The 12,512-nt window shown below is 37.5% G+C and overlaps 1 protein-coding gene across 2 annotated transcripts in view; it reads left to right on the forward strand.

Annotated features, from left to right (window-relative positions):
• Nucleotides 1–12,512, forward strand: part of BLMH (bleomycin hydrolase) — a 46,304-nt gene that overhangs the window by 21,811 nt on the left and 11,981 nt on the right. The window contains exons 7-12 of one of the 2 annotated variants that reach the window (XR_006196378.1): nt 2,891–3,046; nt 3,933–4,091; nt 4,206–4,273; nt 5,615–5,732; nt 6,149–6,232; nt 8,443–8,512. Coding sequence is in view for 1 of the 2 variants with exons in the window: in XM_042915086.1 (XP_042771020.1) it covers nt 2,891–3,046; nt 3,933–4,091; nt 4,206–4,273; nt 5,615–5,732; nt 8,443–8,512 (571 nt within the window). In the remaining variant the exon portion in view is untranslated. Of the gene's footprint in view, nt 1–2,890; nt 3,047–3,932; nt 4,092–4,205; nt 4,274–5,614; nt 5,733–6,148; nt 6,233–8,442; nt 8,513–12,512 lie in introns of those variants that run through there. The other variant, XM_042915086.1, reaches the window with a different exon arrangement.

The raw sequence follows: 12,512 nt of genomic DNA on the forward strand, positions 1-12,512 counted from the left end.
ACGCTTAACCAACTGAGCCTCCCAGGCGCCCCTAGTTTACATTCTAATAGAGATGAATAAAATATGTAAAAAGTGTAATATGTCAGAAGGTTAGTGCTATGGAGGAAAATAAAGGAAAGATAGCAAGTGCTGGGATGGGGAGTGGATAATTTCAATTGAAGTCACAAATATATTTTCCTAAATGGATAATTATGGTTTTTCATATGTACTTATAATCTGAGGTATATGGTTATAGTCTTACTTTATTCAATTGTGTATAATGACTTGTGTTCGATGACTAGTATTTTTCTTTTGTCCTGAATGCCAAGTGCGTCTTGTGAGAAGCAGGTGACATTCCCAGGTTGACCACCAGAGAGCAGACTTGGCTATCTAAAGCTCTCTGTCAGTGGTACCTTTGAGAACAGGGAATGTTATTTCAGAACAGCAGAGCCTCTTATCAAGAAGATACAGTGTCACAGACTCTGGAGATTATACTTTGGAAATATTTTTTTTAAGTTAGAGCTTATGTAACTATTGTTAGTTTGCTTGGAGCCAACTGTTCTTTCCAAAATATTACAAACTGACTTGGAAGTGTTACAAACTGGCTTGGATAATTTATAATCACGGTAAACAAATAATATAAAACAAAGCAACATGTCTCAAATTGTAAGAGAGTAGATAAACTATAATATGTTTACACAGTGGACTACTATACAGCAATAAAGAACAAATTAGTAATACCCACAGCACAGCCAGTGAATCTCACAGGCATTATGTCAACAAAAGAATCAGACGCAAAAGAAAATATGCTGTATGATTCCATTTATTTATTTATTTATTTTTAATTTTTTTTAAATTTTTTTTTATTTTATTTTTGAGACAGAGAGAGAGCATGAACAGGGGAGGGGCAGAGAGAGAGGGAGACACAGAATCTGAAACAGGCTCCAGGCTCTGAGCTGTCAGCACAGAGCCCGACGCGGGGCTCGAACTCACGGACCGTGAGATCATGACCTGAGCCGAAGTCAGACGCTCAACCAACCAAGCCACCCAGGCGCCCCTGATTCCATTTATATGAAGTTAAAGAACAGGCAAAATTAATCAATGGTTATATAAGTCAAAATGGTACTTACCGTGGGGGAGGTATGGGTTATTGATTGCCAAGGGACCGGGGAACTTCTGGAGCCCCGGAAATGTTCTGTATATTGATATAAATGGTAGTTACATTGGTATGTGTGTATGTAAAAAGTTGAATAGAGCTGTATATTTCAGATTAGTGTACTTTATATACTTACTGAATATATGTTATGTCTCAGTAAAAAAAGTGAGAATAGTAAATAAGGTCATGGAATTTAGATTTGTTGTGGGAGGTAATAGGGAAGCATTATGAAATCTTCAACAGGGAAATGACTTGAAGAAACTAATGTTTCTAAAATTACTCATCCTCTAATGATGTGGAGAATAGAACAGTGTTCAGATCAGCTATTATATCTAGATCAGATATAGTGCTACATGCTATGCTGTAGGAGAGACCAAATATCCATGACGTGGTCCTTATCCTTAAGAAGTTTATGGTCTTTTGAGGAGACAAAGTCTATGAAACCGAGAAAGTTACAGTGTCAAATGCTTGATTCGTGGTGGTTTGGAAACAGCACTGAAATCAGATCTGAATTCAAATCCTAATTCTGCCATTTATTAGATTTCTGTTAGTTTTCCCTTGAAGTTTTCCCTTATTAGTTTTCCCTTGAGTATTGGTTTCTCTATTTGTAAAATGGAAATAACATACTACTTTTGTTTAGAAGATTTAGAGATGTGATATTCAAAGACTATAGTACAGCACGACATTCAGTAAATGTTCCCTTTTCTTAAACCCTGTACCCATAGAGCTTTTAAAACAAAACAAAACAAAACAAAAAAAACAACGTATGACCTTAATTCAGACCATGGTTCTGGCATTTATTGGCTATGTGACCTTAAGTAGATCTTAATTTCTTCGAGTCTCAATCTCTTGGGGGAAAAAAAAGAGAGGGGAAATTATACCTTGAGAGAGTGTTATGAGAATTAACAAAGCCTAGCAGATACCTAGTATCTAACATAAAATAGGCACACTCAATAAATATTCATTTCTCTGGAATGTAATGGAGTATACAAATGTGTAGTACAAATAATGCAGATAATAAGTGATGAAATTGGATCAGGGTGGTAACTGTGGGGTAGAGATTATGTTATATTTTTAAAAAGATATAGCAAATTTGATAGAGCAGACCTTATACAAGATATTTCTTTATGCTTCTATTTTTGTCTTTTTATAAGATGAAAATAATGCAAAATATATCCTTGGATTATAATGATAACTTGAAAGGTGTGACATCATTAGAAAATATGTTAGGGTCTCGTGACCCCAAAAATGGTACCTTCCACTAGAAGTTATTTTTGTTCTAATAATACTTTTAATAGGCATTATCCAAGCTCCAACTGAAAAGTTAATGCCTTTTCTGTTAGTGGAGATCCCTGTCATAATCAATGGAAAACCTAGATGCCTAAAGGGAAGGAAATCCATTTATAAAATACATCATTATTTGTCACTTAAAATATAATCACCAGAGTAGCAACCCAGATCTTATTGGGTATCAGTGGTGAGCGGTTTCTTGGCTAAAGAAGTATAATTTGCAGGGAAAATCCTAAGCACTAACTATTAACATTTCAGAATTGTATTGTTTAGAGTGTTTATGAACTCACAAGTTGAATGATCTCAAATCCTAGACATCAGCCTTCAAATTTTTGGAAGTATTAGATTTCCTGTGAAACTTCTGGCTTGAATAAGCTGCTGATTTCTTGTGTTTCCCAAGCTTGAAGAAAATGACGAGGTAACACTTTTCCCTAGCCATTGCTCATTTGTCCTCCTTTCTTCCAGATATTCCGAGTGGTGTGCATTTGTTTGGGTAATCCACCAGAGACATTTACCTGGGAGTATCGAGACAAAGATAAAAATTATCAGAAGATTGGCCCCATAACACCGTTGGAGTTTTACAGGGAACATGTCAAGCCACTCTTCAATATGGAAAATAAGGTTGGAGACAGGCACTGGCAGCCACTGGCTATTTACTTTCAGATACCTGTTGACTACAGGGAAGGGCATAAGATTCTTGGGTTAACATGCAATCATCAAACAAGACACTAAACACACTTTTTTCCCCCTTCCTCTGACATATTTTATGTACTTACTTATAAAGTTGATCATCTCAGGATCTGTCACCTTTCCTCAGAGCTCCTCTTCAGAGACTTTTCTAACTTTAGGCCAGCAGTCAGTTTAACTCGCACATGCTTCCATGATTTGGGCCCAGAATCAATCTCAAGTGCAAGACCATAAAAGGAGATTAGGTGTTTCTCACTGTGGGTTCAGAGCACCTCTGTACTGTGGGCTCATTAGGAACCCTCTCGTGGAAGGGAGCACTGTCCTGTCCTAGTTTTTTCTGCTCTCTTCATGTCTTCTCCACCAATTTAGCACGATGACCAGAGCCTCTTACTTTGTTGGTGTCTTGACCCTCTTATAAGCAAATGACGTTATCAGTGGAATCCCAGCTTGGTTGCTGTATTGCCAGGAGTTGAGCTTGTCTTGTACCTTGAGAGCAAGGATCTTCTAGAGATGTCATCTCTATCTTGCCTTGATACTCCTTGCATACAGTTCTTCAGAATTAGTTTTGGGGCAATTCTTGCCAGTAGGAAAAACAAGTAGATGTAGCTCCCAAAGGGTGTCCCCAACTGGATTCTGCAAGAATCTCTCTCACATGACTCACTTTTTGTTTCTTTGTTATTTAACACAAGGTATTTGCAATGTTTTTTTCTTGTAGGCAGAGGTGATGAGTTTGATGCCCACATATGAACTTAGAGGAGAGGTGTGTGTGTCTTGTTTCACATTCCTGGTTTTCTAATCAACGTGGTATTGATCTCAATAGATTTGTTTAGTGAATGACCCTCGGCCCCAGCACAAGTACAACAGAGTTTACACAGTGGACTACTTAAGCAATATGGTTGGCGGGAGAAAAACTCTATATAACAACCAGCCCATTGACTTCTTGAAGAAGATGGTTGCAGCCTCCATCAAAGATGGAGAGGTTGGTGTTGTTTCTGTGTCTTCCACATTGGGGTTAAAACCTCCACTTGTTTGGTGTATTAGGAAAATAGGATTTATGTTGACTTTCTTTTTTTCCTCTTTCCTCCATTTCTAGGCTGTGTGGTTTGGCTGCGATGTTGGAAAACACTTCAGTGGCAAGCTGGGCCTCAGTGACATGAATGTGTGAGTACAAGAAATTTAAAATAAAAAATCCTTTGTGGGTTGTTACTATTGGAGTGTACTCTTGGTATGAAATGACTCAGCTGAGGTTCACCCAAAGATTAAGGGTCAAGGGTGGATCTCTCTCTTTCCATCTTGTAGAGTTTGAGGACTCATAGCAGAACCTCCACGTACATACATGCTCTAACCTGGGAAGTCAAGATCATACTTCATACTAAGTTGAAATTATTGCATGTTCCTGAAAAGCCATCCTATATGAGAAAAGCATTTTTAAAAATACTTGCTCTTTAAGTCTGCTCAGTGCATTTAAGATGTAATGAAAGGTTTTTTTTAGATTTCTTATTCGCTATTTCATCCTTAACTACTTCTCTTTGATGCCTTATGTATTTTGTCTTTATGACAAGTAGGACTAATTTCCATGTATGCTTTAAAGCATTTTCCTGGTTGTTTATGACAGTGAAGATTCATTTGCTAACTAAATCATACAAAATTCCTTGACTATTATAAAATACACCCCTTTATGCTTTCTTATTGTTACTTATAAAAAGTTGAGAAATTAGCTGACAGTTAACAACAGAGGAAAGAAATCTGCTAAAAGAGAGAATTCATGTTTTTTTTTAACTTTGACAATATTCTTGAATATTTTTGACATTGTTTATTTAAATTTCACCATCAACAGTGATCTAAATGAATTCAGAAACTGAATGAATTCAGCTCAGAAGAGATCTTTTTTATTTTTTTAAGTTACTTCAAAAGTTTGTTTTTTTGTTTCTTCTTGGTGGGGCGGGGCTCCTGGGTGGCTCAATTGGTTGAGCATCTGACTTATGCTCAGGTTCATGATCTCCTGGTTTGTGGGTTTGAGTCCCGCATCTGGCTCTCTGCTGTCAGCACTGAGCCCACTTCGGATCCTCTGACTCCCTCTCTCTCTGCCCCTCCCCTGCTCGCACTCTCTCAAATATAAACAAACACTTAAAAAAAAAAAAAGGCTTTTTTACAGTTTTTCTTGCCAAAATGACCATTACAAACTCATCTTGTCAGCTTTTTGATATGGGGAATGTTTATATCAACATATTGAAGTAATATGTTTAATTACTTCATATTTTAATATCACCATATTGAAGTAATATGTTTACTTCATATTTTTCTCAGTACTCTTGTGACACATAGAGAATGGAATCCCATCGAGAGACTAAATTCTGCATGTGTATTCTCTGAAATGCTACAGCCCATATTTATTTGGAACTGTTGAGCCCCTTCAGTTTCTTCTGTATTCCTTTAAATCCCAAAGCCGGTTTTCCCCCTTGATTGTACTGTCTTTATTCTGTACTACCATTCTTTTTACAGCTATGATCATGAGTTAGTGTTTGGTGTCTCCTTGAAGAACATGAATAAAGCTGAGAGGTTGACTTTTGGTGAGTCACTTATGACCCACGCCATGACCTTCACTGCTGTCTCAGAGAAGGTATGACCCTCAGCATGCCTACTGCAGTGTTTGCACAGATGGACCTATATTCTCCTGTAGACTGTTATCCAAGAGAGCTTCATTCATGTGATTTCTGTTAAAAGTTAACTTCCAAGTAAAACATTGTACTCGCGTCACTTGGGGTTTGGCTGCCTGCTCAGAGGTAATAAAAATAGGAACTTTCCATGAGGAGCAGAATTTGGGTCAAAGAGAGTAGGGAAGGAACAGCTTTTTTGTGACTTTGGAAGTTCTTGGTGTGAAGAGAAATCAGCAAGAGAACCTGGGGGAGAAGATAACTTCTATTTATAAGGAATTAACTTATAAATAAAATAACTTCTATTTATAAGGAATTAAATTATGTTCATATCTTGATGACTTATGTTTTTAGACTTACCTTCTTTTCATTTGTCATTCAGATTCTTCTGCAGTAAAATTTCAGGAACAGTAATTTGAGGATTTTGTGCCCATTATTGGATTTATGCACAGCTATTCAGGAAAATGTAAATATAAAGTATTTAGAATTTCCTATGAAATACTGTGAAAAGTAGTGTCACTATTTCTAGGACACAGTGTTGGAAACAGTAACTGAAATTTTATCTTTCACAAATAAGCTCACCCATTTCTAGGCTGTAAAGTGTATATTTTACTCCTGTGCTAGTGATCAAAGGAAAAAAAGGCTTCAAACTACTTTAATTCTTTACCATCATAGCAGAAATGTTCTTTTTGTAGCCAAATCACTGGAAAGTCACAGAATAACTACCTTGACATTAGAAGCAAAACATTAGAAGGAACTTTTCATAAAATACTATAAAAAATAGAATGAAATACAAAATTAAATAAAATACTAAAATACTTAGAATAAAATATTGAGTTCATATTTGTATGTTTGGACTGCTATATTGTAAAATTTAGTGGATTTATAAATAAAGGTGGATTTCGTGAAGCTCCTTAAATTAAATTTTTAAATTTTTTAGAGGATTATTAAAGGACAAAAATAAATGAAAAGCCTGTAATTTCCAGGAGAGGTTCAGCTTTTTATCAGTTTCCATCTGTGTGATATTCCTGTTTTTCAGAACTAAGAATCATACATACTTACTCAGAAATAAAAATCATACATACTATGTCATTTTCTGTGGAACTTCCATTCTTTGATTGGTATGGTTTATTAAGATGTCATTTTTTCCTCAGGGAAATGGAGCCACTTTATGTGCTAATAGTATAAAGCAGAATTTATATTATCATAACTGGAATTTTATATTGAGATTTCTCTCTTCCTTCCAATTTGGGGTTTGACTGCCAAAACTAGTTTGCACTGCATTTGAACGGTTATACAAAAATAAGCGCTAGTAGCTACACTCTGGGATATCTTTCTTGTTGCTGATTTCTTGGAATCCCTATGAGGGAGGTCCAGGTATTATTCTATATTTGTAGATGACATAGAGAACAGCTGTATGTAGGCCATGCAGGAATTCATTGGCAAAGGAAAGGAGAGGAGACATTTGCAGACTCATTGTAATAAATGACCCTAGGTAATACAGATTCTAACAGATCTAATACAGATATTTAAAAGGAAAATAAATATATTCTACAGTGAGGGGGGTAGAAAACCAGAACACACATCTAATAGGCGAGCCCCAGAATGTAGAGTTTAATTATGTGGTTTTGAAGGTACCTAGGGCTGCGATGCAGGGGTAGTACAGATAAGGGTGTTTGAAACTTGTTGATTTGATTTTTGGCTATTTCTGAGACTGAAAATTACTGAGATCTAAGAAAACTGCCAAGAGTAGAGTCAAATCCCATGTAGCTGAGACTCATGCAGTTATATGCAAGTGGGAGTTGACAGATGAAATCATTAGGAGATAATGCAGTAGCCAACTCTTCTTCTCATGCTACAAAGATTTAAGTTGTTTTGACATCAGCAAATGCCCTGGGTAAACATAAAAGAATAAAGTCTTTTCCCAAATGGAGCCTTCCTCTTGTCCCTTTCTGTGTCACTATAGTAAAGGTTATAAATGAAGGTTATCATGGTAAGTGTCATTGTTCCTTTAAGAAGATTATAATTGAGTTTATTTTATTAATGAAGATAGAGGAGGGAGAACGGTAGAACCATCTGGATTTTGTTTTATGAAAATAGTCCTTTTGCTTTGCCATTCAATCTGTATTGTATTAAATTCAGTACTTGTGTAACTGAATCAGTAAAAGTGCACATTTGGAGAGTATCATTACTTGGTTCCCCTAAGGAGAAAATTAGGCTGTATGATGAAAATATATTTGTTTTCTTTTTAAAACTCTGACTAGGTCTTAGAATCATTTCTATAATCAATATAGTGGGAAGCCTTTACAAAGAATGCTAATTGATTAAAAGCAAGGGTCCCCGTCTTCAGATGGTATTCACCACTTTTAGTAATTTAATATTTTGTATTTTCAGCCAAGGAGCATTTTATTATGCTTATTTTTAGTATAGACTACAGTGTAATGGAGAAAATAGTATTTATTAGATTTCTTGCATTTTTACCTCGAGAGTTAAACCCCATTTCTATTAGAGTATCCCTTTAGTTATAGTAGAGAATATTTGGCCCTGGTCATGTAGATCATGGCTGTATAGAGAAGGCTGTTTCTTCTAAGTGGCTGAAGAAGAGCTAAAATTATGTGACACCTCAGCAGGAGGGATCTAGTTTCAGACCATACACTGTTATCCACTTTTTTGCAGGATGATCAGGATGGTACATTTGTGAAATGGAGAGTGGAGAATTCATGGGGTGAAGATCATGGCCACAAAGGTGAGCTTAATCTGATAATACTAACTCGGGGTTGACTGGAGTCGGTGCTACTCTGCCTCCTAAGACATATGAGTAAAAAGCTGCACTAGTGTGGAGTATTTTTCAGTAATTAGTCTATTAGCTAGATTATTCTATGGAAAATCTAAGGATCTGGTGTGCCCCCACGATCCCTGTGACCAGCATGGTGTGCCAGAACCCACACTTTATCTCTGACACCAATATGTGCTAGCATTCATTCTAAACCATGCTGACCCTTCTAGATCTTGTACCAGAATCACTTGACCAATGACCAAATGCTATTTGGTGTATTTTCACCTACTGCGCTCTCTAGAAAGTTAAAGCCTTCTGAGTGGGAGAATAGGATTGGCAAGAAACTTTAGGCATTTATTGGAGAGTCCTTAGAAGTCCAAAGAGCAGAGGAGCTCTCTGGTTACCGTTTAGAACTGCTCTATTCTGACAAATCAAAACCCAGGCAGAAGTCATAAGGACATTATAGTAATTAGGCTAAAAGCTAACAGGTAATAGGTAATATGAGTTGGAGAAAAATAAATAGATATATAAGCAAAATGAAGAAAATAAAAATTTCTAATAGTGATATCAGCCAGAGATCACCATTGACTAACAGTTTAGGGTATATCCTTGCAAATTTTTGAGACCATATATTTCAAGACAGTTTTTCATAGTAAATCAAAGCCTTCTAAGGTGTTTGTATGCTTTAATATTTAGGGTTTCAAACCCAAAGTGGCAACCACCATAAAGTATTGTACGTGTGTGCTGGTGGCATTTTGTAGCCACTCTTTCCCACAGCCCATATTCTTTTTAAAAAAAAAAAAATTTTTTAACGTTTATTTATTTTTGAGACAGAGAGAGACAGAGCATGAACAGGGGAGGGGCAGAGAGAGAGGGAGACACAGAATCAGAAGCAGGCTCCAGGCTCTGAGCCGTCAGCCCAGAGCCCGACGCGGGGCTCAAACTCACAGACCGCAAGATCGTGACCTGGGCTGAAGTCGGATGTCTAACCGACTGAGCCACCCAGGCGCCCCCCCACAGCCCATATTCTTAACATTAGTCAGTGGATTCTGGTTAGGAAAAACATCATAACCACAGCTTACTAGACCAGTTAGGAGACTGAGAAGAAGTAGGTAGGAAATCCAGTAGATACCCAAACACTTAGAATCAAACTTCAGCATACATCCCACCAATCAGGAATCAGCCAGAAACATCCTTATTGAAAAAGAAAATAGAGATCTCAGCAGCTCTTTGCCTGTTGCCTCCCTGTATGTTTAGATAGTGATTTCCCAGCTATGTTTTTCAGAGCCGTAGGATTTCCAAAGGTAAAAGATGGAGAAGAAAGGGTGTGGAGGTTTGGAAGTGAGCAGATGGGGCGTCAGTCATTTATATTTTCAAACTACTGTCTTAGAAGAGTCTGTTAACCTGAGTTTTAAACTTGAGTGTGCTGTGATTCAGCAGCATGGGCCCATACATGACAGCCAAAACCTGGAAGCCATTTAATTTGTCTTTCCAAGTCTTTTCATCTCCCCGTGATAGGATCATTGGTAGATTTTGACTAACCATCCCCAGGATCTGCTGTGAAACTCAGCAGCTTGGTGTTTATATGTAAACAAATACCAGGGCTGTTAGTGCAGTTCATCATCAGATAGTTGCATATCTCCCTGCTGTTATTCTGTGATTGTGGGCACTTATTAATTAAATTAACTGGTGTGAATTAAAGTATAATATATTTCAGTGTTTATTTTTGAGAGAGAGAGAGAGAGCATGCATATTAGAGGAGGGGCAGAGAGAGAGGGAGACAGAATCCCAAGCAGTCTCCATACCATCAGCGTGAGCGCAGAGCCCAATGCGGAGCTCAAACCCATGAACCGCAAGATCATGACCTGAGCCAAAATCAAAAATTAGACGCTTAACCGACTGAGCCACCTGGGTACCCCGCCAAGTGCAGCATATTTTAAAATTGGTGATTCCTTATATGATGAATTTTGTTTTAAGACAAACACACATAGGGATCAGATGGAGAGGAGTAGAAACCTGAACAAACCTAGCAGAAAGTAACGGACACTCATAATTCAGTTACATCTACAAATTGGTAGTAGTTAAGAAATGGATGCAGAGGAATAGCTTGTCTTAATTTGGAAGGATTTGATATTTGTAACATTTTACAACATAAGATACTGCTCCAGATGGACCTCTGTAGCTTCTGTTTCATTTTTGGTCTAATTTGGTCCCTTGTAATTGGGCTTGTGTCCATAATGGTTAGTGTCTAGGAAGTGGACTCAAGTTACGGTTTGTTTAGATGAGCCTGGACCTGTTGGCTTGCTTCTGTGATATTTTTCCATCTGTCACAGTCACTCAATTTATAGATAGTAGTGTTTTTTGTTGGTCTCAGCCTGTCCATAGCCGGTGTCGTGGCTTGACCGCCCTTGTGGTTTTTACTATGATTACAGGATACCCTTAAGTGGTAACCATCAGGAAACTTTGAAAAAGTAAAAGTTTATTGCTTACAGAACCTGGAAATTACACAGTTCACGTGGGGCCAGACATTGAGGTCACAGGTAGACAGAGAGCATGCACATGCCTGAGGTTCTGCTTTAAATAGAATTGAGGATGGGAAACTAGGGTTTTGCAGGCTCACTGTTTATTGGTGAATTTAAAACATAAGAGCAGGAACTTAAAGTGTGGGAAGAGAAGAAGCAAGTGGCCTAAATGGTCAGTTATTGAAATCAACTAGGATTTCTAAAACAAAGGAGCCTCAGTTGGGGGAGGTGGCCTGGCTCTTTCTCTAGTCACGTGGCTGACAATGTGTTTATTTGAGATAAACATCTTGGCAGTGGATGCCATTGCAATCAAAGCCTAAGTCAGGCACTTGCATTACAAAACAACAACAACAACAACAACAACAACAAACCTCTCAGGGTTTACACTACATGGTAGTATCCATTTAAGAGAGAATAAACACATAAAGTCAGACAAGTGCTTTCTTCTGTGTAGTGTGAGTTATTGCCTTTATTACTTTGGACCTAAATACTCTTAACGAGGATTCTGGGCCACTATTATTTTTTTTCCCATTCAACTATACCTCTTTACTTACTCAAAAGTTTTATTTTTGCTAACTTATTCCATTATGTTGAGAGAACTGAGGTCTTGATCCTTGTGATCTGCCTGTAATCCTTGGTGAAATCTTCAGCTATCTAGTTAAGATTAAACTAACTTTTTTGTTGTTGTTCTTGAATAACTAAAATGCCTGAGATTATGCAGAGCAAAGCATTTCAGTGGAGAAGTAAAAGCTAAGAAATTGAGGAGTGGGGAATAAGGAATAGTTCATTCAAAGCCAAAATAAATAAATTATTTTCATGTGTTTCTTAGTGATGTTCTTTTTTACTTAACAGGAAGGAAGGAAAGAAAACATAAATCTAACTTCATTAGCATACTTGGCCTGACCTTAGGAGAGTGTGTATAGTATGTTGTTATGCTGGCAATATGTGTTTACCCCAGTGAGGCCCTCCTATCTGGCATCCTGGTGGGCATTGGCTGGCATGTGTGAAGCAGAAGCTCTGTTTGTGCTCCCTCTGGAGACATGACAGCCTTAAACAGCAATGCTGGGATTTTGTTTCTGTAGATAACATTGTTAACAGTTTGTTACTATTCTCTTTGGGATTTCTGCTTGTTAAGACTGATGGTTTCTGAAAAAGCAGTGTTGATAATACAAGCCAGATGTAAACAGAGCAGAGATACTTAGGCATGCTGCCCTTGCCCTCTCCTCAGTCCTGGCTTTGGTCTTCCCCATCGGTCCTGTTTCCCCAAGTGAACAAAAGTACTTTCTGACCACAAGAGATATAAAAAGAGAAATTCATTCTTGTCTTACTGGGCCCATTGGGTTACTTCATGTTGGTGAATTCCAGTATTCTTAGTCAGCTGGACTGAAAATTGGATGCATATCTAACATGTTGTATTACCAACAAGGCTTTCTTTTTGCACCTGCTTC

The sequence above is a fragment of the Panthera leo genome, chromosome E1, assembly GCF_018350215.1.
Source record: "Panthera leo isolate Ple1 chromosome E1, P.leo_Ple1_pat1.1, whole genome shotgun sequence".
In the NCBI taxonomy this organism is placed as follows: domain Eukaryota; kingdom Metazoa; phylum Chordata; class Mammalia; order Carnivora; family Felidae; genus Panthera; species Panthera leo.